General features: G+C 38.9%; 3 protein-coding genes across 3 annotated transcripts; 1 reads left to right on the top strand and 2 right to left on the bottom strand.

Moving 5' to 3' along the window:
* Positions 1 to 1,984: 1,984 nt before the first annotated feature.
* Positions 1,985 to 5,232, bottom strand: LOC146381457 (leucine-rich repeat, immunoglobulin-like domain and transmembrane domain-containing protein 2). Its single transcript, XM_084938672.1, has 3 exons — positions 4,898 to 5,232; positions 3,899 to 4,680; positions 1,985 to 3,690 (listed from the first exon to the last, which is right to left on the bottom strand). Exons 1-3 carry the CDS (start codon positions 5,005 to 5,007, stop codon positions 2,903 to 2,905), a joined length of 1,680 nt encoding a protein of 559 aa, XP_084794798.1. The 5' UTR covers positions 5,008 to 5,232; the 3' UTR covers positions 1,985 to 2,902.
* A 785-nt stretch (positions 5,233 to 6,017) lies between these two features.
* Positions 6,018 to 9,822, bottom strand: lrit1b (leucine-rich repeat, immunoglobulin-like and transmembrane domains 1b). The gene is made up of 4 exons (XM_084937497.1): positions 9,135 to 9,822; positions 8,355 to 8,815; positions 7,801 to 8,106; positions 6,018 to 7,667 (listed from the first exon to the last, which is right to left on the bottom strand). Exons 1-4 carry the CDS (start codon positions 9,254 to 9,256, stop codon positions 6,589 to 6,591), a joined length of 1,968 nt encoding a protein of 655 aa, XP_084793623.1. The 5' UTR covers positions 9,257 to 9,822; the 3' UTR covers positions 6,018 to 6,588.
* A 3,915-nt stretch (positions 9,823 to 13,737) lies between these two features.
* Positions 13,738 to 20,119, top strand: rgrb (retinal G protein coupled receptor b). The gene is made up of 7 exons (XM_084937496.1): positions 13,738 to 14,122; positions 14,435 to 14,591; positions 16,151 to 16,272; positions 16,707 to 16,860; positions 17,006 to 17,123; positions 19,268 to 19,381; positions 19,626 to 20,119. Exons 1-7 carry the CDS (start codon positions 14,047 to 14,049, stop codon positions 19,764 to 19,766), a joined length of 882 nt encoding a protein of 293 aa, XP_084793622.1. The 5' UTR covers positions 13,738 to 14,046; the 3' UTR covers positions 19,767 to 20,119.
* Positions 20,120 to 24,295: the final 4,176 nt, after the last annotated feature.

The raw sequence follows: 24,295 nt of genomic DNA, 5'->3' as shown, positions 1-24,295 counted from the left end.
CAACCTGCTCTTAATTACTGATTCAGGGCATTCTGTTGTATTAGTCTTATTGGATTTGTCCTCAGCTTTTGATATGGTTGACCATAATATCTTATTAATGAGGTTAGAACGCACTGTGGGCATTCGGGGTGAAGCCCTTAACTGGTTCAAATCATACCTTTTGAACAGGTCTTTCTCCGTTACCTTGGGTACTTATTCTTCCTCAACTGTATCCTTATCCTGTGGTGGGCCCCAAGGCTCTGTGCTTGGCCCAATGTTATTCTCATTATATATGCTCCACCTAGGCTTAATCTTTGAAAAATATAACATTTCTTATCACCTCTATGCCGATGATATACAAATATATTTTCAATTAGATGATGATGACATTGCTCCTTCATTGCACTGCTTTCTCGAGTACATGAGAGAAGTCAGAGAATGGCTTTCAGGCAATTCCCTTATCCTGAATGATAAGAAAACGGGAATTGTGGTGTTTGGCAACCATATCCCTTGGGGCCTATTAGCTGATACCTTTGGTTCCTTTGCCACTTCTTTCTCTGACTCAGTTAGTGACCTAGGTGTCCTGCTGGATAGCTCTTTCAAATTTAACAAACAAGTGTCTTCAGTAATCAAATCTAGCTTTTACCAACTGCGCCTTATTGCTAAGGCTAAGCACTATGTTCCTTATAAAGATCTTGAAAGGCTCATTCATGCTTTTGTGACTTCTAGATTGGATTACTGTAATTCTCTCTCCTTTGGTCTTCACTCCACTCTCCTTCACAGACTCCAGCTTGTCCAAAATGCGGCGGCTCGCCTCCTGACTGGCACTAGAAAGCATGCCTCTATCACCCCTGTTCTTATTGATTTGCATTGGTTACCCATAAAATATCGCATTGAATTTAAAATATTGTTGCTCACCTTTAAAATTATAAATAATTTAGCCCCTCGTTATCTTGTTGATCTTCTTAGTCTATATGTCCCTGGGCGAGCCCTCAGGTCTTCAGCCCAATTACTCTTGACTCAGCTTAGATCTAGACTTAAATCTAGGGGTGACCGTGCTTTTGCCCTGGTTGCACCTAATCAGTGGAATAACCTTCCCATCGTGCGTCAGACTCCATTTTATCTTTTAAATCACGTTTAAAAACTCACTTATTCAACATAGCTTTTCCATCTAGTTAGTGTCCCTATTTTATATTTGGTTTAATTTTTATTTATGTACTTTACCTTTTAGCTTTATCTGTTCTTAGTAACTTTGTTCTTATATTCCCTTTTATTGCTGTATAATTAGTGCCCTCAACCTGATGACATATGTGGTACTTTGTTAATAGTCTTTTATTTAATCATGTCTTAATTTACCTGTTTTTATTGTAAAGCACTTTGGTGTACCGCTGGTTTTTTAAACGTGCTATACAAATAAAGTTGTATTGTATTGTATCGTTCCATAATACACAAAATCAGTCTTTTTCTTTTTTTTTAGCCAACTCCTACAACAGGATCAAGAGTTGGCATCTTAGGCTCCTGCAGGTACTTATGAAGATCCAATATTATAATGTTATTTTGTCGCCTAGCAACCACCAAAAAAATACAAATCACAAAGTTTCTATAGCTTGGGCATGTACTAGCTGCTATAATGAACGTACATTTAGGTTCCCATTGTTCTTCTAAAATAAGCAAAACCTTCACTAAAATTGATCAAAGCTGAATTAACCTTGTTTTTTTTATTTAGGAATACATTTATTTGGAATAATTTGCTATACTGAAAAAAACAGGTAACAAAAAAGAAGAGGAAAAAGAAAAGTCAGCATTACATAACTTTTCCAGTCTTTTACTACTACTGTCCCTACTTTTCATATAACATCACTTTCTTTTTAACTGGGCTGTACATATTATATTAAATCAATTTATTAATCAATGAATCACCTTTTGGTGATTAACTTCTTGAAACAACTATGTCTGGAAAAAATACTATATATTAATATATTATCTAAATAATAGCATTTTTCAATTGTTTTATTTATCTATTAAAACATAAAATTATTATAACATGCAGTAACTGATGCACATGTAAAAATCATGTGAAAATACAGTCACCGTGTGGACACAATCAGCTCAGAGGCATTAAATGGAAATATCATGTTCTGCTGACTAGGATTCAGATAGAAAATCACTTTAATCTGCTTAACAGTGTATGTATAAATTCATGGGAAAATACAGCTTACGTAACAAATCCTCTGAGTGATTGTGATAAAAAATCTGAGTATGTCTCAGCCTTTGTCTTTGACTTCTTTTTAATCCACATCAAACGCATTTCATTCAGCCATAATAAATCTGCAGTCCTTAAGAGAAAACACAAAAAGATTAAAAACATTTTCAAGACAAAGTAAATCAAAGCAGGCCAGAAGCACACGTACAATCCACAACATCATATTGCAGTACTGCATGATAACTTAATTACACACGATTTTTTTATTTTATTTCACAAAGTGACACAAAAATAGAAAATAAACCCTCCATTTAACAAGGAAGAAAGGCATCTCCATTTTCAGGTGACAGCTTGCAATATACATACATTCAAAGTGGATGTGTGCATCTGAGTTTATATAAGCAGCAAAGTCAAAAAGAGGAATTATAACAAAAGTCCAACACTGAAAGGGAAAAAATGTTTACCCCATGAACAAATATGTTATTTTACCACATAATAAATGTACAATTCAATTTTTTTTACGTTTTTTTTTTGTTTTTACTTACATGGTCAGAAGAGTCTTCAAAGTGTGAACCAGAAAAATAATGGTGCATGTATTTTAGAAAATAGTATACCTAGCTTTGTAATTCAACCGTAACACATACATTTAGAGGCACAAACTTAAACTACAAATAAACTTCATGTAGAAATGTATTATGAATGCAGTTCTTGACTTTGATGCTAGTACAGGTAAGCTGCACTTCCTCCTTTGCACTTATCCTCAGACCTCCGTCTCTTTGTTGGCTTTTCCATCGAACTTTTGCACAAAGCTTCATCGCTGGTTGCCTGCAGGCTGTCAAAAGTGCCCTGCCTCGCCCCCTCTTGCAGGTTTTCATCATGCATTCTGTGCATCCTCCACAGATCCACAAACCGGTCCACACAGCTGAACCTGGCCTCTGTGGTGCAGGCATACATGCCAACTGGCACAGCCAGCACCATTGCGCACACAATAACTATAATGTGGATTAACCTTTCTTTCTGCTCCATCTCACTAATGTCACTTCCTGTTACAAACACAATGCACTGACCTTCCCTTGGTGGGTGGTTCTTCAGGGTCACACACACCTCGTATTTGGTGACAGGAAGCAGATTACTGACCGAGTAACTGTTGATGCCCGGGCCAATGTAGATCATTTCCTTCTTTGGTGAATCATATTTGCCAAAGTGGATGGTGAACCAAGTTTCTGCAGGGTTTTCAGTTGCTGCGTGCCACTCTAAGGTAATTCCATAAACTGTCTGTTTGGCTATGTGTATTTCAATGTAGGCATTCTCCTCAGATGACAGCATAGGGACAGGCGGTAGGAGAGGAAGGGAGGAATCAGAAGAGGCGATGTTAACTGTAATGTTGACAGAGGAGTTGCCAATGAAATTGTTGGCCGTGCAGGTGTAGAGTCCTCGGTCTGCCAGATGAAGAGAGGGGATCAGGAGCTGGGAAGAGAAGGTCTCCTCATCGATGTTTGTCTGTGATGCTGCAAGGTGAAAACAGAGCATCAGAGCAAATCACAGGATTTTTTTCATCTGGTAATGACATGCTCAGGTATTCTGATATTATGCAGTAAGTATTGTCTCTTTCAAAACACTGCAGCCTGGGAGTTCACTATATATACTTCGCTAAGTGCTCCAACAGCAGGTTCACAACAATTTAATGGATGGTAGTGATTAAAAAAAAAATCTTACCAACAAATCCTCTTATAATCTTCAGACTGTACATCCACTGAATGGTCGGCTCTGGCCTGCCCTTCACTAAGCATGTTAGGGTTGCATTTGCTCCCAGAGGTAAAGTGATGTTGGTTTCTGGGGCAGAGGTCACTGGCCTCATGCATGATTTTAACTGAATCTCGTGGAAAAACTTGTGAGCTTTGAGAGCTGGACCTGAACACATCAGATAAGAGTTCATCAGGATGATGGGAGGGCTGACTGCCCTGGTGAACTCCACAAAGCCTTTGAGGCGGCAGTCACACAACCAGGGATTATCATGCAGCCCCAAAACCACATTTGACACCATCCCTTCTTTTGCCCAGGCTTTCTCAGCTATTTGGAAAAGGGGCCAATTAATGAAGACTTCTTTTGCTATGACACTAAGCTGATTGAAGGATAAATCTAAGTAGGTCAGCGCAGGTAAATATCTCAGAGCATGTTCGGGTACCACATCCAGGTGATTGTGTTTTAGGTCCAAAATCTTGAGTTTTGGTGTATCCTGAAATGCTGTCCATGGTACTGAAGTCAGCTTGTTCCCTTGTAGCCTTAGCTCAGTCAAGTTAGCGAGCCTCTCTAGGCTTTTCATGTTCATCAGAGCGATCTCATTAAAATTTAGCCAGAGGAACTCCAAGGCAGGCACTTTTGAGAAGGATCCTCGGGGTAACTCAGTCAGGTGGGATTTTTCAATTCGGATTTTAATTAAATCATGTGGGATGTCCACTGGGATTTCTCCCATGGAGGTTTCCATACATAGTAAAGACCTAAAATGACAGACAAGAAAATTTGTGCTATACAAAGATACTGGTGTAGTACACATAGCTTAAACGCAAATTTTGGATAGTGTTTATTTGGGCATTTCACACTAGTCATGCTATAAGTAATGTTTATTGTAGCACGTAACTTATTCAAAAGAGGACAGACTCATAGCAAATATACAACCTAGCTTTACAATGTAGCATATTTTTAGCGGCCACTTACCTTCCTAAGATATCATCTGTGCAGGAGCAACCGAACAAACAAGTTGACGATCCAAAACAGATTAACTGGAATACCAAAGTGATATGCAATGTGACATAAAAGGCGTCCATGATCCTAGACACGCATATGAAATAGGCCTGTCAGGGCAGGACATGCTCATGGGCTGCGTGAAAGAAAGCCCATTACCTTAATCTCCCTTGACGTAACCCTTAAGAGGCCAAATGACATGTGAGACACAGGTGTATTTATAGCAATGGTCCACTTTTTCTAAACACAATGTTAGATCTTTTCAAAAGGACATAAAGAGTTAACATTCACAAGTGTTTTTCAGTCGAGAGCTATGAGTTCGGCTTGATAGTAGTTCTTGTCTCAGATATGACCCCAAAATGCTTCGCATCAGACTAATTTAATTTATTTGTTCCCCACTAAAGCAGCAGCATTGACATGACAGGAGGCCCATCTGTGTTAAGTGGGCCGGAGCCCGTCAGGCTTAGCAACACTGAGAGGGAGGGCTGCACAGAGACAGAGACAGATGTCTGGAGAGGACTGACCTCAATAATCTAAACACTGTTTGTCTCTCAGGTTGATAAAGGCCAAATCAGCATATACCAAAGCGAGTGTGAAAACAAACATCTACACTATAGCTCTGCAGTTTCACACAGTTTCATATCCTTTAATACCCACGCTTTTTATACATGCGCATTATAATTTAACAGATAAATAGATTAGCCACGTGTTCAGCATTTCAGGAAATGTCTTTTACATAATGCATATCATAATCGTCGTTTATTGCTACAGTTTGCTTGAATGCTGAGTTAATCATACAGAGACTGTACTAGTAGGCAATTTAGATACTGGAGCACCCATGAGCACACATAATCAAAATGATAAAGACTGATCCAATGGAAAATATGAATATTAGTCCAAATTTATACCATTACATGTATCAACTGTAGTGATTCATATATTAATGCTACAAAAACTGCCTCAGATTTGCCTACAGCTGTATTAATTGATTGTATTTACTTAGTTTAAGCATGTTTTGTAGCAGTTTATAGATACAGGGGATACATGTGGGTGTGTCAGGAAAGTAAAGATGTAGGAAAAAAGTAAGCATAAATCAATATAAAAATATTTATTTTTATACAGTACATTCATACATACACATATATTTTAGGTTACAAATATTTACACGTTACAAAATGTACTGTATTTCAGGTTTTTCACCCAACAGTAAACCTGGCACATTCACGTCATACTGACATATAAAACAGGCTAAATAAACTATTGTTTCCCTAAATACGTGTAGAATAAAGATTTTCACACAAAGCATAAGTTACATCTTAGGAAAAAAACAAAGAAAAGTGAATGTATTGGGTTTAAGAGAGTTTAGGGCATCGAGAGTTTTCTCTTATTCTTAAAAGTGCACGATGAATTAACAAAAGTTATTTCTACACCACTTGTAAATTAACTGTGTTACTGTGTATATTTTCCCTTTTTGTTGTTTCCCACCAAATGAATGGTAGCTTTTACTCCCACAAGGCTGTAATTTATTTGAATAGATCCAGTCCTAAAAGAGCTACAAGTGTCCTCTGGATACCCCTTTAAAAAGAGGATCATTTGAATCTTTCTAACAGTGGAGCACGGCGGTGCAAAGTGCATCCTTTGGGAACTGAGGCATATGTTTGGTTTTAACAGAAGTACTCATTAGGTAGCCCTTCAGTCCTGGCTGTGGCCTCTGAGTCAACACTAGATCTCGCTGAGAGCAGCCTGTTGGATTCGTCAGGATTTAGCCTCGTTAGATACTCGCCTTCCATCCCCTTAGCTTTGGTCCCAGGGCCGAGGGTCTCAAACGTGACGTACGAGTCCTGTATTTCTTTGGATTGCTTCCCCAGCAGCTTTTGGCAACGTTTCTTTATTGCCCCACAGCACACAATCAGTGTAAGAGGAACAGCAATCACGCATGCCACCGTTATCACCACCACATTAATGAGCTTCTGAGTGCCACTGGCACTGGCTGCTTCATCGGTTGAGAAGATTACACACTGCTCCTTTTTTGGGATCAGACCTTTGACGCAAACACAGGCAATGTACTTTGTCTTTGGCACAAGGCCGTCAATTGTGATTCTATTTCTTCCAGAGCCCACATTGATTCGACGCATGTCTCTCTCACCAAATATAGCATATAGGACGCTAAACTCGGTGGTATTTGTGGCTGTAGGGGCTCGCCAGTTCAGAGAGACAGTATGGTCAGTGTCACCAATCACCTTTACAGAACGCACTATCCTTTTCTCAGGAGCTTGCTGTAACGATGAGGCATTGGCCGATAAGTTACTTAAAGCATCCTGTTGCACGTCCAGTGGCTTCTGTGCATCCGAACCTTTGCCTCGTCCCTGAGAAACACCATCAGAGATGCTGTAGCTCTCAATCTCATACTTCCCAGTCACCCCCTTGGCATTAAGAGGTTCAATGATGGGCTGTGCAGCTGTAGATGTAGGTGGAGGAACGTATCTGGCAATAAGCTTTTCCTGGTATGCCGCTCTGCCAATGCCACCATTTTTCTTCCCCCTTGATCTCTTAGAAGTACCACCACCGCCACCTCCTGCTTCTTCTGACCGAAAGGAATCTGTGATCACCAAGGAGATGACAGCGTCTGCCGTGCCCACAAAGTTGGTTGCCTTGCAAACATATTTCCCAGAATCCCGGTAAGAGACAGCAGGCACACTCAGAATCGACCAAATGATGCCTTCCTTTGAGATCTCTTGCTGAACTGAAAAAACAAAAAGGTAGAGATCCACAGAGATAAGCAGATTGACAAAAAAAGAATAACTTTAATGTAATTGACACGTGTGCAGAAATAAATCAAATCTAAGCACATCTGGAACAAATTCAACAAAACTCACCGGTGCCGTTCATTTTCTTGCCATCAGCACGGCTCCAGAACAGCTCTGGGATGGGGACTCCAACTGTGCCGCAACGCAGCAGCACGTTGTTGCCCAGTGAGCTCCGAACACGAGCCACAGCCGTATGCACTCGAGGGCCTTGGCACCTCTGCAGCTCTGCTTCAGTGAAAAGAACCCCTGATAGGCTCTCGGGATCAGCGCATCTCAGTCGAGTGTCAATGAGAGCCACGGAGGACGAGGGGGACTTCTGAAACTGAACCAGATCATAGAGTCGACAGTCACACAGCCACGGGTTATCATGAAGACCTGCAGAGGAATGTATGGAAAGACTTTATTAGTGAAAACAATAAATTAAGTTGTTTTACCCAACACTGAGTCATTTTAAGACCAGACCATTACCTGGGATTGAGTATAAATAAACATAATTAGCTTAACAAGTTGACACACTGCACGCACAGTATATTTAGACTAATCCCTAACTGAGCTTTAAAGAAGTAGCTCTCATACAAGGCAGATTACAAAGAAATCTTAATACATCAAAGTTCAGTCCTCACCAAGTATTAGTTTAGAAGAATCAGCGTCCTGGGGTGGCTTCACACTTAGCCACATTGTGAGAATTTCACCAGGAACGGTTGTGAGACTGTTGCTAGACAAGTCCAGGTAGGTTATGTTCTGTATATACATGACGGCTTCTGCGGGCATGCTGGAGATCTTGTTGTTGTGTAAGTCGAGGAGCCTCAGGTTTGGCATGTCTGTCAGAGACTCCCAGGGGAAGGAGGTAAGGGAGTTGCCATCCAGCCTGAGCTCATTAAGGTTGTAAAGACCCCGGAAACTGTCAGGAGTCAGGGAGTTCAGGGAATTGAAAGACATCCAGAGAAACTCCAGACTGTTGAGGTAGTGGAAGGTGCTGCTAGAAATCCGTGTGATTGCCGTCTTCTCAACGCGGAGCTTTGCCGTGTCGGTTGGGAAATTTTGAGGAACCACAGTGATTTCCGGATCATTGCAAAGAACACTTCTGCAAGAAAATAACAATAAAAAAACATATGACTACCTCTACAGAACATGTAGCAGTAACAATATTAAAGATACTTTTAAATTCAAGATGAAAGCATATTTTATACGTTAGTTTTAAATAAAAATAAGTTTAAAAAGTTCAGTTTATTAAAGAAAAAAACATAGCAGACTATTTTTGAGTTATAAGCAAATGGGATTAAGGAACAAATCCAAGTTAATTCCAGCACACGGAGTCACTGAATATAGCAAAGCTATATTCTCACTTTTATCGCAAAGCATAATAATACAATTGTGCTCTGAATTCAATTCACAGAGTTTACCTCGCTTTTGATCCGTCGCTTAGTTTGTGAAAGAAGCAGCTGCACTGGGCAGGACACGGACTGCTCATCAGAGGAAGAAAAACTAAAGCCAAACAAAAAGCTGCAGGAAAATGTCGACTCATTTTGCAAGCTACTGAACACTATGCAACTAAACTACAGTTACAAAGCATGCGCCGCTACTCGGTCTAACAGGACGCGGGATGCATCGTTTTGCACGCTCACCGTCCACTCTGCTCCGACTGGTCTGAATCCTGAGATAAAAAGGATAGGCAGGGATTAGAGAAGGACTTGGGTTATTTTCATTCACACGATTAGGCTATTGCTTCCTCGAAGCTGATAGGTTACCGCGTTTTTACTTTCATTCTTAGACATACTTTCCAAGCAATGATTGGATGGACCGTTATGACACAACTACCTGCAATTATAGGACATAAAGAAGTAGCAGGTGGACGAACTACAATCGCTAAATCTACCATACCTGAGTGAGCATTTGCTTCTTTTTTTCTTCGAGTAAATGGGGAAATATCTGAACACAAACGTTATTCTTATCTTCTCATTTTTATCCATCTCAAGGCTTTCTGCTCCACGTAAATTGACCAAGTTTCACCAAAAACAAACAAACTGAATAGATTCTGATATGAAACACAAGGCGATAAAAATTCCTCTCGATTAGGTTTAAATGTCCTCAAACCGTCGTTTTTGTTAGAAACTTCATTTACAGACTGTAGTTAAATAGTAGCAGTGAGCGACCACTAGATGGCAGTGGGAAGTCACTGAGTGTAAACAATTGTTAAACACTTACACTGCTTGTCTCCATCCAGGTAATCAGTGGGTTTGAATACAATTTTAAAACAGTTTTTCTTATGGAGAGAATTTCTAATCTCTGCAAGACTGCATGAATCTACTTCCCCCCAAACGAACATTAATAAAAACCTGGATTTCATCATGCTTTGTGATTTTTTTTTCTGTGCTATTAACACATGTACATTCATACATCATCATATGCAGGCTATCTGAGTATGACATACTTTGTGGATGACAGATGTATTGTCACAGTCTGAGGGGTTTTTTTCACAGGTAAAGAGGTTTAAAGACATGGCTGCTCGGCAGGGTTTTCAAATCCTTTAATCCAGTCATCTCTCAGTCTCTTGATAATACAACTTTGTTCCATTTCTTTCAAGAGGGCTGTCCCAGACAGGAAAACCTCCAACCCTGCATCTGTCCCTATAACATTTCCCCATATGACCCCACATCTTGGATTGGGGTGTAAGGCGCATCTTTTAATAATGCCTTTATAGCAATTAAGATTTATTTACAAGAATAAATTATCTACCAACGGGAAAGTGTTATAATAATGAAAGAAACTGATGCAAAATGACATTTTTCATTTTTAATTACCAAAAATATACATTTTAAATAAATACAATTATTAATTTAAAAAATATTAAGTAAAAATGGAAGCAATTCTCTACGTTATGGAAAAAAAACCTGTACCGTTTTCACAGGACTCTATGCATAGATTTTATTTGAAAACAAAAGAATTAAGAAGGCAAGTAGCAACAAGGGCCTGACAGTCAAACGCTCTTGATTTATCACGATCAGCAAGTTTGAGCACCTCTATAAAAGCAGATGTTTTGGCAGTTTGCTCATCAGGATCATTCAGGTAACAAATGTTTTTTCTTCTATGTTAAAAAAGAAAAAAAAGAACACGGCAGCCTGCACACTAAAGAAATAATAAGACTTCTAAAACAATATCCTTTGGACAGGGAAGGAAAGATATTTGCCAAAATGCACAGTTCATGAAATCCTGTCCTTGACCAGTTCATGAACTCCTCTGTCTACCAAGCAATACAAAGTATTCTACAGTCAAATTTGGGGCCATCTGTCCAACAGCTGAAGCTTGGCTGAAATTGGGTCATGCAGTAGGACAATGATCCCAAGCACACGAGCAAATCTACAACAGAATGAGTGAAAAAGAAAAGAATCAAGATGCTGCAATAGCCCAGTCAAAGTGAAATGCTGTGTAAGGACCTCAAGAAAGCTGTGAAGAAATTAATGTCTGCAGTCCTCAGTGAGCTGAAGCATTGTTTTGAAGAGGGGTGGGATAAAATTCCTCCACAATAACACGAGAGACTCATAAAATCACACAGAAAACTATTACTATTATTGTTTATAACGGTGGTTCTACAAGCTCTTGCTCACTGGGTGTTCTTAGTTTTTCACAGGATTGCAGAGTCCTGTGAAAACTTTTCTTTTCACATGCCTGAAAGTACAATACCTAAAGTAGGTGCTGTATGTAAACACAGTATATTGGCGCCTGTATGTGCACTGGGGTGGGGGGCATTTCCATCTGAGCTGTTTATGAGAAAAAGGTAGAAAAAGACCAGTGTCTAGAAAATAGGAGTTATCCCATTTAACTGCTTCTAGTTTTAAATTAGGAAATATATTTTTAAAAATGCTTTCAGTTCCTGGTCATTTGTTCAAATGGAGTTTCAACAATAAAGCCTTTGTTTCATTGCAAAACCAACAGATTATGCTGCAGTAATTAACTATTTGTCAACAGATCAATGTTTAGCCTTTGTAGGGAGTTGTAGCCTTGTGTTTTATGCCACAGTTTCATTTGCATGCGGCTAAACACGACAAATACTCTCTGACTGAGATGATGTTAATTAAACAGTTAAATTAAAGAAAGCTACAGTCCTGATCTCTGGCATTATGTTAAGTCTGGCAGTGCAGGTCGTAATGCAGCTGGTAAATGCTGTTGGACTAAAACTTATTCAACCTCAAAACGCTCTTTAGTTACTTCAATGCTCATATTTTAAGCCTATTTTCTTCACACTCAGCCCCAGCAGATTAACAGATTGTGCTATTAAATATTTTGAAATTGAGAAACTGGCATTGCTTTATGTTCCTGAATGGCATCACACTGCTCCACCAGTTTCTAACAAACACCTCGCTAGGCCTTTTGTTGGGATTGAGGGCAGCACACAAATATTCTGCGATGTGATTCAGATGCTCCAACTTGTCAATTTATCTGTGAAATATTGGCATTTTTACCACCCCAAATGTTCCAGAGTAGCAGATGCCAGCAGATGACAAGTACACATGTCATAGCTTTTTTGTGTGTGTGGACTGAACACACAGCTTACAGAAAAGACAATATGGACAGTTTAGAAAAGGGTATTATAAGTCCATTGAGACAATTCATTACTTTATAGTTAATGAGGTTGTGGTAATCTGTGGCAAGCTTAGTGGTGCAATCAGACTCTACCCAAATGTTACATTTTAAAAGGTTTAGGCAGCCACAACAGCCAAAGGTAACTTAGGACATCTGTGACATGGGATGACAACATGCCATGTCACAGATCCTCAAATCCTCGCAAACTGCCTTCTTGAACATGACAGCAAGTACATGACAGCAAGTATCCAAATGGCCTCCACACTCACCAGATCTCAATACAATCGCGGACCTTTGGGATGTGGTGGAACAGGATATTTGTAATCCCACACGTGCAACCAATAAATCTGCAACAACTATGATGCTATCTTGTCAATATGGACCACAATCTCTTAGGATTATTTCCAGTACCGTGCTGAATCTATGCCAAAAGGAAATAAAACAGTTCTGAAGGTAAAAGAGGTCTACTTCCTGAAAGTGATGTGTAGGCTGGTCTGGAAAACATTTCGTTTTTACAGCAGAAAGAAAAGAGATAGCCTGATGTAGTCATGAAAGTGGGTACTGGCTCTTGACATTAAGTAACGTACAGTTGTTCCCAAAGTTGCTTGAAAAGCCTCCAATTAATCCAAAACCCAACAGTGACTCCCTGTTAAACCCATAATTGAATTTAAGATCCTTCTTCTCACATACAAGCTCTTGAACACCTCCCTTGTTATCATAACAGAGCACTTGTGATTTTCGAAAAGAGCTAAAAGTAGAATTGGAGGAAAGCCTTCAGCTTTTAGGCTCCTGTGGAGCCAGCTCCCAGTTTTAACTCAGGAGAAAGGCACCTTCTCTACTTTTAAGATTAGTCTGAAAACTTTCCTTTTTACGCTTATAATAAGTACTTTCCACAATACTTAGTTAACACAAGAAGTCACTTGGATGAGTGATGAAACGTTTCTCCCACTGATAGTGCTACATCCAGATGAACAGATTCAACCTTTTTGGACAAGAAAACACACCTTTAGGCTGTTCATATATTTTTAAAAGGAGTTTTTTGGAAACCTGGAATGTAAAGGTCTATTTTTCTAAAGCACTTTGGGTCAACGTCTGTAATTTAAATATGCTATTTACTATAAATAAAATAGACAGGACGGTCAACACAAAAAGTGCATGTTCGAGGTATATTTTTTTTCATTTCCAAAAATTTCATAGATCCGCCCACCTCTATTCTCCACTCCCCATGTGTTTATACACCATTATTACATTAGTCTGTGCTTCATCTTGTCTTCCTATGCCCACCCCAATCGGTGGGGTGAGCCCTAAAGTGCATTTAAGAGTTATCAGTGTAACTGTCCAGACTGCCGGTCAAAGTCTGCTTAAGAGTCCAACACTCTTTTAAGTTAAAAGACAACATTTCCCATGTTTCCTTTCTCTTATCGCTTACAAAAGCTGTAGGTTGGTTTCGCCACAGAGTGTTCGGCAATAAACTTTCAGAGCCTTTAGATGACAGAATTGCGCAGAAAACTCGCAAAGTGTTTGCAACCACTCACTTGCGGAACGTGTGCAGGAAGTCTGCTTGTTAGGACATTCTTCGGGGGATTGTAAAGAGGGCTTTGCTAAGATTAGCGCGTTCATGCTTTTTCACGTGAAAGCACCTTTATAAGGCCTTATTGTGGTACAGACTGTGGGTGGCTACGCTGCAGGAAAACGACTCGTCTTCTTTGCAAAGTCTAATTTGTGTGCTTCATCATGGCAACATATACGTTACCGGAGGGATTCACAGAGTTTGACATGTTTACATTCGGTTCAGCACTCCTTGTTGGCGGTAAGTGAAGCGTGCTGTATGGTTATACAAGAAGGAAGGACCCAGATAACCATGAATAAATTTGGAAGAGCTGTATTTTTAGGGGGACTCCTCGTTTTTGTTTGTTGGGGGGGGGGGGGGGGGGGGTTAATGCTTGGAAATGAGTTAGATGTTAAAAGTTCCAAATCAAAACTACTTAAATTGCATTTTGTTTGTTTGCACACTTTGTGGGCCAAAAAACCAATAAGATCGGCCATGCAGACAAATCCAGCTAGAGGTTAAATGTGAAACCAAATAATAGAAACGTAATTTATTCTTTGTTTTCACTTTTAGGGATGCTGGGATTCTTCCTCAATGCCATCAGCATCCTTTCTTTCCTCAGGGTGAGGGAGATGCGCAATCCCAGCAACTTCCTGGTGTTCAACCTTGCTGTAGCTGACCTCAGTTTGAATATTAATGGACTCACTGCTGCCTATGCAAGCTATCTCAGGTAACAAACAGGGCATGCTCTGTTAGAAATGTATTTTCTGGCCTCTACAGTCACTTTATATCTGAATCTTTCAGCAGAAGTTTTCATATTAAGCTGTCCAGCACAAGCTGACTAAGTCTCGGGGTTTCATAATCCAATCCACAATCTACTTTGTTCACATTTGGCAAGAAAATATGTTGAAAGTGACCAAACAGCCCAATTCTACTTGCTATCAAGTAATTAGTATTTCCTATTTATAAAACATAATGTGTACTGATGTTGTGAGACATTTCCAGCTTGACCTATTAAGAAAGCTGAGTTTTCCTTAAAATTATTATGTAAAGTGTTACGCAAGACAGTTGTTTTTGTACAAACTACAGTGGGGGGTTTTAATTAATACATTTATTTAAGTAATGTCAGCTTGGTTTTTGCATTTCTCTTCTCATTTTTTGCTTATTGTAAAAATGTCCACATGTTTAATTGGAATCCAGTTATCAAGCTAACCAGTTTTTCAAATTTTAGAATCAATTGTTTAAGTTTAAGTGGGATAATTTGTAAGTACACCTTCATGAACCCAGCAACCTACTGCACTCGTAGTGTCACAGCTATCATAAAATGAAGTTAAACTTTATTTAGTTTGTGCAGTTGAACATAATGAAACACAAAAACAACAACTTATTACGATAGAGATGTGTATACTGACCCAATGTAATTAGTCATTTGATATTTCATATGCTTGTTGTCTGCTGCTTTTAATATGTGGCAAAGCATCCATCCATTCACAATTCAAAGACTTCTCCTTCTAGAGAATTGATCCTATTTTAGTGACACCTGCATACAACGATAACCTATTGATGCTTCACCCAAATTCTGCTCAAGGTCAGAGACACATTTGGTGTTACATTGGGACTTTTCCCTTTTCACAACATAAGCTTTATGGATTTTATTTACAGTTTGAATTTAGTGTGCACAAAATGATAAAGAAAACTGCATGAAATACCAAATGAGGTGATAGCTTGACTTTTTGCTTTGCCTCACATGTGCCCTACATGGTGATAATGACGTTATTGTTCATAATTATGGAGGGAGTGATGCTACTGGTTGACTCCCGCATTAGAAAGCTGCAGTTAGGGCCTTTCTGTCACCACTGTCTTAACATCAGTGATATGGTCACATATATTTATGCCGTTTACTGTATGGCGATGGTTACTGCTGACCATGTAGTCATAAGACTCCTCAACTTAAACACTTTTATTTTGTGTTGATCTACATTAATATGTCCTGTATATGACTATTTGTGAAACTTTTTGACTTCTTTCAATTTAAATTCTCATTAGAGAACTCAATGACGAAAAAACTTTCTGTGCTTCACAAATTACAACAACCTATGAATTATGATGGGTTGTGATCAGAATAGCCTCCACATCAATGAGTTTCTGGTTATTTTATGTTATTTTATTATTTTATTGAGCTGTATACCTTTATACCTAAGCACTTTGTTTTTATATATAAGTTTGTGTAATTTTAGGTGCATTTTTCTGCAAGTTGTAGTATGACACATGTTTCTTTGTCTTCTTCAGATACTGGCCATTTGGTCAAGATGGTTGTGCCTATCATGGTTTCCAGGGGATGATATCCATACTGGCATCCATCAGTTTCTTAGCTGCAATCGCTTGGGACAGATATCACCAGTACTGCACCAGTGAGTAAAGGCACTACAAATAGGCGTTCAAAATGTTAGTTAATGCAGTTTTATACACAATTGAAATTAGATATTCAGAGAAAGTCAGTCTTAAAAAAAACTTAAACATGCATATTTTATCTGCCCCTGGGAAATGGTATAACTTTTTATTTATTAATTTTTTGTTTCATGTTGGACAGGGGATAAGCCGCTTTATAAGCCGCTTTGTAAACCATGTGGAGCAACTCTTAAACGTTTACATTTTATATTTCTTCATATTTTTGTCAACTGAATCGACTTTATATTTTGTCGGCGATAACCTTGTGATATTTAGTCAACTTAAAATAAAAGCATTTAGATTCCCAAAATAAGACTAAAACTAAGTTATGCTCACGTCAAAAGTTTGTGACTAAAACTAAATCAGATTTTTCTGTTAAAAAATTAACACTGTGTAGGACAGAAGCTTTTCTGGACCACATCTGTCACAATCAGCAGCATCATCTGGATTCTCTCCATCTTCTGGTCTGCTGTTCCTCTACTGGGATGGGGCGTCTATGACTTTGAGCCCATGAGGACGTGCTGCACGCTGGACTACACCAAAGGGGACAGGTAAATGTGTAAATATTAAAAGATAATCTTACCATGGACAATAGTTTTCTGTTTTCATAGCTGCCAGTTCACATGGAAAACAGGTACATAGACTTTTACAGCTGTTTGCCATATTCTTTATTGTTCATGGTTATTTTTTTAACAGGGACTACATCACCTACATGCTAAGTCTGGTGGTGCTCTACCTGATGCTACCAGCTTTTAACATGTACTCATGTTATGATTTGATCTACAAGCATTTCAAGAAGATCCATCACCACCGGGTAATACATGCTGCAGTCTTACTAAAAATCATTGTGTATTAGCACATCCAATTGTGCCTTCAAAATATTTTGTTTTGTTAAGTATTGGACAATCGTACAAAAGAGTCTGATCACTGGCTGTGTAGAAGAAAGCAGCTTAAATGTTATTTTGCTCTAATTAAAGGGGCTCTAATCAAACCACGAGTTTAAGAAGATTAATTTTATGCATAATGAAACACAACCTTTAAACCTGATGGTGAGTGCTTTTCTTTTTCTTCTTTATTTTATTTAATCTTTAACAGGCTTATTATTTCTCCATTCTTCTATTTGCATGCCACTCTTTATTGTAGTTTTTTTGAGACCGGTTGCAATATTAGGGCCATTGCAGGTAAAAATAGTCATTATTATTATTAAAGCTCTCAGGTACAAAAGGATAATAAACCCAGGCAAAAAAGTAATTTCCAAGAATAAGGTTATGAATAAAAAAAAAACAGAGCAATTTACAGAGGAAAAATCAAGAAAAACATTCTCTGAAAAAATATTCTGTATTTATTTATTTATTTTTTCTGTTAATTTCCAAAATTGTATTATTTTGCTTAAAGCAAAGTTGTAAAGAAGAAAATCCTCCAAATATGTGAGATAATGATTAATTTGTATAGAAAATGAAAATTATGGCTTGCTAAAGGCATGGCACTTATCTGGGCGTCATGGGGACAGCAGTCTAAGCAAATAAGCCCAGATTTCCCTCACCCTAGCCACTTCCTCCTGCCCATCTAGGGGGACATTCAGATGTTCCCAAGCCAGCTCAAAGACATAATCTCTCCACCCAGTCCTGGGTCTGCCCCAGAGCCTCTTCCCTGTATTAAGCCCAGAAAACCTCACCTAGGAGTTGTCCGGGAGGCATCCTAGTCTGACCAAACCACCTCAACCGGCTCCCTTTGATGTGGAGGTGCAGCAGCTCTATTCCAAATCCCCGTTGAATGACCAAGCTCCTCACCAACCCTGAGAGAAAGCTCAGAGGGCAGCCCTGGCAGTGTCCAACACTAATCAGAAATAAGTCCAACTTACACTTGGTCAGCATTCTGGTGGGGTGCTGGAGAGGGTTTCACCAAGGGACTCTAAGAAGGCTGGGTCCTCTGAACTGTCATTTGGCATATAGGCACAAACAACGGTCTGGATCTAATCTAAACCCCAAAACACAGGCAGCAAACCGCAGGGATACAAGTATAAAAAACAACATTAAGCCTGACCGTGGATTCTCACCGTGGGAAACTCCAGAATGGAACAGAGTCAAACCCCTCAGTGAGAAGGAAACTGGTTCCATACCCCAAGTTGTACGTTGAGTGAGCCCGACTATATCTATATCAGCTTGGACTCGTCCCTCATAAGTGAGGTGATATTGAATCTACCACAAACCAGTTTTGGAAGCCAGGGATCAGAGTACCAGGACCTCTGCTCTGACTGCCAGTCAATCCACTAAGCACTGAACACCTCCTGTGGGCTGTGGGTGGTCAACAGGAGGATGGACCTATGTTGCTTTTTCAAGCTGACCCCAGCTGGGCCCCATGGCTTAAGGCCTGGCCATCAGACAATTGTCCTCGAGACTGTACCCCAGGCCTGGCTCCAGGGTAGGACCCCAGTAACCCTATCCCGGGCAGAGAGCACTGGACCCCTGGATTGTTACGCTGCATAGGTTATGTGTACCACTCTTTTGTCATAGGTAAGGAGTCAGACAATCTGCCATGGCAGACCTTACCAGAGCAAATTGCCCCAACCACATAGCTCCTAGATCAATGGGAAACACAAACCCCTCCACCGTGATAAGGTGGCGATTCATGCATGGGATCTCAAAAAGATGGCAATCATAAGTTGGAATGTCTGAAAAGCAACCCACGTAAGGCTCTGAGTTGGTTTCCATCCTATTCAAGTGTGATCTGTTATCTCTTAATTATTCATCCAGCAGTTATGCCACATTCTAACCTTGTGTTGACCGCATACTTTTGGTCACGAAACCACTGAAGTGCATCTCTACTTCATCTCTTGTTTCAGCAACTACACACAAGCTTGATAAGATCGTTATCGCTATCATTATTAGACTTATTGTGACACACTCTTTCCGTTTTTGAAGCCTTGTTGTATGTAACACAATGGACTTTATTTTACAGTTTAACACCAGTTTGCCTGTGAGGGTACTGCTGATGTGCTGGGGCCCATATGTCATCATGTGTGTCTATGCCTGCTTTGACAATGTGAAGCTCGTCTCTCCAAAGCTAAGAATGGTATGTATTTATTTTGTTTTTTGCAACCTAACACTATGTGAAAATGAAACAGTTAAACACCTCTTTCTTCTTATTATTGTTGACTTTTAGTTTAACAGTTTCTTAGTTGCAGTTTCAGTCATCATTCTTGTGACTTATTCCACAAGCAAGACAATGAAAGGAGTCAATCATTTTAATGTCACACTTGCCATAGTATGTGAGACAACTTAAACCTTTGCTTTTTTGTGTGCCTTTTCCCTTGTAGATGCTTCCAGTTATTGCAAAGACAAATCCTATATTTAACGCTCTCCTCTACTCATTTGGAAATGAGTTCTACCGAGGGGGAGTTTGGCATTTCCTCACTGGACAGAAGATTGTTGAACCAGATATTAAGAAGTCAAAGTAAAAGAAAACCCAGCAAAATTGGGCGAAAATCCAAGATCATCAACTGCTTTCATGATAGGTTCCTCATTCAAACGTAGTAGGATGTTTTGAAATAAACATTGCCAGGTCAGAGATGTACAGTTGTGTTATTTTCATATTTCATATTTGTACAGTACATGACATTACAGGACGGTCTGTTTGCTTGGAGCCACCATACCTCATGTTGGACTTAGCTCAATCAACAAAAAAACATGCTGCAGGTAATCTGACCATTTTAAATGTTCATGCATTCTTTCTTTCAGCAGCTTGACTTTAACCTGCACTGTTCAAGCATCCACGTGAATCCACTGACAATAAACACAGATGTTGCTCCTCTTCTGCTGTTTGCGCTTTCTATTTTAATCCGATTAATGGAGATGCTTGTAAGCAAGAAGCCTAATTGCTGCAAGCAGAAATGTGCCTTTTATCACATGTCAGTGTCAAATCTAAAGTATTTTAATAAGCAGATTATTTAATAGTGGTTTTGTTTTTTAGACAGCTAAATAATACAGCCCCTCTGTACAGTGAGGAAATATTTACTGTGTTAAGCCCATTGCGCAATTAAGCTCCTTCTTAGGCGACGTGGACTTAATCTCATTTCAGGTACTTGTCTAAATTAGGAAATGCATACACTAAACTACACAGAGTTTGGTAGCGTTTTGTCTTCATTTCATATTAACCAACACTGAGCTAAATTTGATGACATATTCAGATATATTTAAACATATTTAACAATTTTGTTTTTACTTTTCAGTGCGCCGAATAGTTCTAAAACAAATGCTGTAGTTTTTTTAGTAAATAGGCAAGCGTTTGCATTTTCTGTCTGCATGCACATGAATAGACGCTTCAGAGCAGGAACACATAATCCTACCTGTAACAGATTAAATTAGTGATTTTTTTTGCAGTTACCCTTAAGCTATATTGGCTTGGCAATTTCATAATACCAGCAATGCAATGTCTTTGTGGGTTGAGTTACTAAGCCACGTATATTCCAAAGATCACCACAGAAGGGGCACATACTGTAGAGCAGGGCTGTCAAACATAAGGCCTGGGGGCCAGAGTTGGCTCATCGAGGACTCTATTCCGGCCCACTTGATGACTTTGGAAAATGTGAAGGAGGGCATAGATTTTGGATTTTTAACTGTTTTACAGTTTTTCCTACTAATAAGGGACCTTCTTTACTGTCATTCATACTACATCCAAGTAATTAAGTAATAGATGAACAATAACAAAACACAAAAAAACGGTTTTATCGCTATTTACTAAAGAAATTTATGTTAAGCTTTAGAGTAAATTTAGATTTAGCTTTTTCTGTCATTTTAGACATGCTCACAGATGTCAGCATTTCTTTATTGTGTAGAAAAACTGAGTTGTACTGCTGAAATTGCACTTCTTTTTCTTGTATCAAATTGGATTAAATGTCTATATAAACTTCTTTACACTGACAAATAGAGGAGTTTCCCTGGTTCGACCCACGTCAATTCAATTCAATTTTATTTATATAGCGCCAAATCGAAACAAAAGTTGTCTCAAGGTGCTTCAGATCAAAGTGGGCTATATGTGGCCCACGATGTAAAATTAGTTTGCCATTTCTGCTGTAGAAGAAACGACTCCAGCTCTGATGCTAAATGTATCCACAGCAGAAATAATCCACTGTGAGACGATCCTTGTCACACTAACCTCCGAGGTGTGACGTTGTTGCCCGCATGCTGGTCGTAAGGGGATTAAACTCTCTCACCATCAATGGCAGCCTTCTTTAAGGGAGAAGGACTCAGCCTAATGAGCAACAGTGAAGCAGTCCTGAAATTAGACTGTTGGCTGCTTAAATTAGAATGAGGAACCCCTGCATTTAAATGTTGAATTGCATGAAGTCATAGCCCTGATAATTTTTACCCCAGTAAGGCATCTCTTAAAGTTGCTATTGGAACGTTTTTGTTTTTAATACTGCAGACAGACAGAAGACTCGAGTCAACTCAGAACTAATGTACAGTATGAACAGTGACAATACCTGCAAATTAAATGACATTCCCATTTGCTTCAGCTGCACTTTCAGTAGCATGCCTAACCAAAAAAAAAAAAAGGCTGAACATTGTGCTAAGTTAGCAATGTCTTTGTGAGTTTGAATTTTTTTTCTGTATCTTTTCTTGAATGTAAAAATGTGACAAGTGGGGATAAAAGTAAGTTGAAAAGCTTGAGCAGGGGAAAAAAAATGCATCGCCTAATCAGAAGCTGCCTCGGGAATGCTGTTATGCAGCCTGCTCATTAGCATCGGATTTCCTTCCAGTATATGAGCAAGCTCTGCTCATTAGGAGGAGTTAAATGTTTGGCACAATCATGTCCTTCCTCCAACGTCTCCTGCTGCGATCAGGACTTTTCTTGAGAAAGATTAAAGAACTAAAAGATCAGCATCAAGTTCTTAGAAACAGTTGGCTGATTGTGTGCGTGGTCTAGTGATCTAATTTGGTCAGAGCTGTAGATAGACACTGTGGTAATAGCAGAAAGTTCACAGGAAGAAAGTAGAACCTGTCACAGACAGATAAAGCCTGACTGAGCCTTCCCCCAAAACAAATAAGCGATTACAACCCTTTTCATCCAATAGAAACGTTAAGATTTGGGATCCACCCACCAGGCAAGCTGAAGGTTAATAGAAAATAGAGGTGTGCTAAATGTATTACTCTTCACAGACAATGTTAGAAAACAGAATGATGCCTGTCCTTATTTGGCAGCTTTCTCTAATATAAGGATGAGGATAATAATAACTTCAACTTAAAAAAATAAATAAATAAATACATCCCTAGAAAATAAAAGTCCAAGATGTTTAAAGAAGAGCCTTAAAAATCTACTGTGTGCCATTTATATTTGGCTGGAAAAATAAATTAGGTCACTAAAATACAGAGGATATCACTGCTTTAACAATATCTTCAGTTCTAAAAAACACTTATTGACCTACCACGTCAACACCAATCAATTGTAGGCTTGCTTAATGAAAAAGCGTCATAACTTCCACGGTGTTGTAATCACTTGTGAAGATTGTTTTTTTGCATGCTTCAAAAGAACCTCAGTTTGTTACATGCCCTCCCCTATCCTAGTTTAAATTGGCACAATAGTGTTTAATTCCGAAACAGCAAGCCAATATAAGGGAAGTGTATCATTCCAAAAGCATTTATTTGTGCAGTTGAATTAAATTGGTGAAAACATTTTGAAGAATTTTGGTCAAAGAACACTCGCTTTGCTAAAAGGCCCTAAAATATCTAAAAACAGGAAAAGTGAGTGATGCAAAAATCATCTTTGAAGTTTAGCCACAAGGGACGGCTGAGTGAAAACACTATTTGTATAACCTCCAGAGACACTATATGGACCTAGCTGGTGAAGTCTTGCATGTTTACAGCATTAATACTGAGCATGTGTTTACTCATGTAAGAGACAAAGGTGAAAGCTGCCTATCAAAGAAGAAAGCCAAAGGGCAACTAAACCCTCCATTAAATATTACACACTACAGTCCAGAGGTCAGATCACATCAGTGGAAGGAAGCACGTTAGATGGTAAAACCCAAGCTCTGATGCTTGGCTTAGTGTTACATAATACTATCTGTTCATAATAGTTTCTGGGTCACAAGTGTTATCATAAATTTTGATCCCACGAACTGTGTCAAAGATGTGACATATCTGAAGTGGATTTTTCATGCAACGATTTTTAAAGGATTAGAATCACACCTGCGTCACTAGGCATCTAGAAAACCTTGCCCCTAGTCTCATCCATTAAGCCTCTCTGTTGTACTGTCTTCACGTCAGAGGCCGAGTCATCATCCATAATTCATCTCTGAGGATTAGGCTGAAACTCTTGACTCTGCCAAGTTATGCATGAATGAAGTATAAGGCAATAATATAATACATTTTTTTAAGTGTTTATGTAATACAGCGCCAAACCTCTTTTTTCCTGCAGTTTTTTAATCCCCCCTGTTGATGTACACACATTCGCTTTTCAGGTTCAAACTAATCCAATGAACATACTATGTGCTGAGTACACAATCAAATCGTATAAAATGTAAAAGTCTGCAATACAAATAACATGTCACACTTAGGAGAAAATAAAGCAGCAGAAATGTATAAATAGCAAGTAGAAATTAGATTAAATTGTCTTAAGTCTTTATTGTTATTTTTCTTATTATGATTATTATTGGTAAGGAAAAAGAAAAAAATTAATGTGATACCTACGTGTCTGTTTATCTCTCTCTCTCTCTCTCTCTGTGTGTGTGTGTGTGTGTGTGTGTGCGTGTGTGTGTGTGTGTGGGTGTGTGTGTGTGTGTGTGTGTACCTACACATATACATATATGTATATAAATCACTTAGGCACAGTCACTTACATAAAGTACATGCTGCTTAATCTTTATATCTTTTTTAAATCTTTTTATCTTCAATGTTTAATAAATAATCCAACTCACGTGCATACATATATATTCACACACTTTCCTATGCAAAACTCCTGAGCCACCTCTCCCATCTCCTCATTCCC

This window comes from Perissodus microlepis, chromosome 8 (assembly GCF_051167445.1).
Source record: "Perissodus microlepis isolate ML-2025 ecotype Zambia chromosome 8, ASM5116744v1, whole genome shotgun sequence".
Classification (NCBI taxonomy): domain Eukaryota; kingdom Metazoa; phylum Chordata; class Actinopteri; order Cichliformes; family Cichlidae; genus Perissodus; species Perissodus microlepis.
The sequence above is the reverse complement of the archived record's forward strand: the minus strand, read 5'-3'. Positions and strand labels throughout refer to the sequence as shown.

What these genes read in the sequence shown, in the direction of transcription:
- rgrb (XM_084937496.1), top strand. Translation starts at nt 14,047, where the DNA reads ATGGCAACATATACGTTACCGGAGGGATTCACAGAGTTTGACATGTTT. An exon ending in GCCTATGCAAGCTATCTCAG is followed by an intron (nt 14,592 to 16,150) that starts GTAACAAACAGG and finishes TGTCTTCTTCAG; the next exon opens with ATACTGGCCATTTGGTCAAG. An exon ending in GACTACACCAAAGGGGACAG is followed by an intron (nt 16,861 to 17,005) that starts GTAAATGTGTAA and finishes TTTTTTTAACAG; the next exon opens with GGACTACATCACCTACATGC.
- LOC146381457 (XM_084938672.1), bottom strand. Translation starts at nt 5,007, where the DNA reads ATGGACGCCTTTTATGTCACATTGCATATCACTTTGGTATTCCAGTTA. An exon ending in ACAGATGATATCTTAGGAAG is followed by an intron (nt 4,681 to 4,897) that starts GTAAGTGGCCGC and finishes CTGTCATTTTAG; the next exon opens with GTCTTTACTATGTATGGAAA. An exon ending in GATTATAAGAGGATTTGTTG is followed by an intron (nt 3,691 to 3,898) that starts GTAAGATTTTTT and finishes TTCACCTTGCAG; the next exon opens with CATCACAGACAAACATCGAT.
- lrit1b (XM_084937497.1), bottom strand. Translation starts at nt 9,256, where the DNA reads ATGAGTCGACATTTTCCTGCAGCTTTTTGTTTGGCTTTAGTTTTTCTT. An exon ending in TTCTTCTAAACTAATACTTG is followed by an intron (nt 8,107 to 8,354) that starts GTGAGGACTGAA and finishes ATTCCTCTGCAG; the next exon opens with GTCTTCATGATAACCCGTGG. An exon ending in CAAGAAAATGAACGGCACCG is followed by an intron (nt 7,668 to 7,800) that starts GTGAGTTTTGTT and finishes TTGTTTTTTCAG; the next exon opens with TTCAGCAAGAGATCTCAAAG.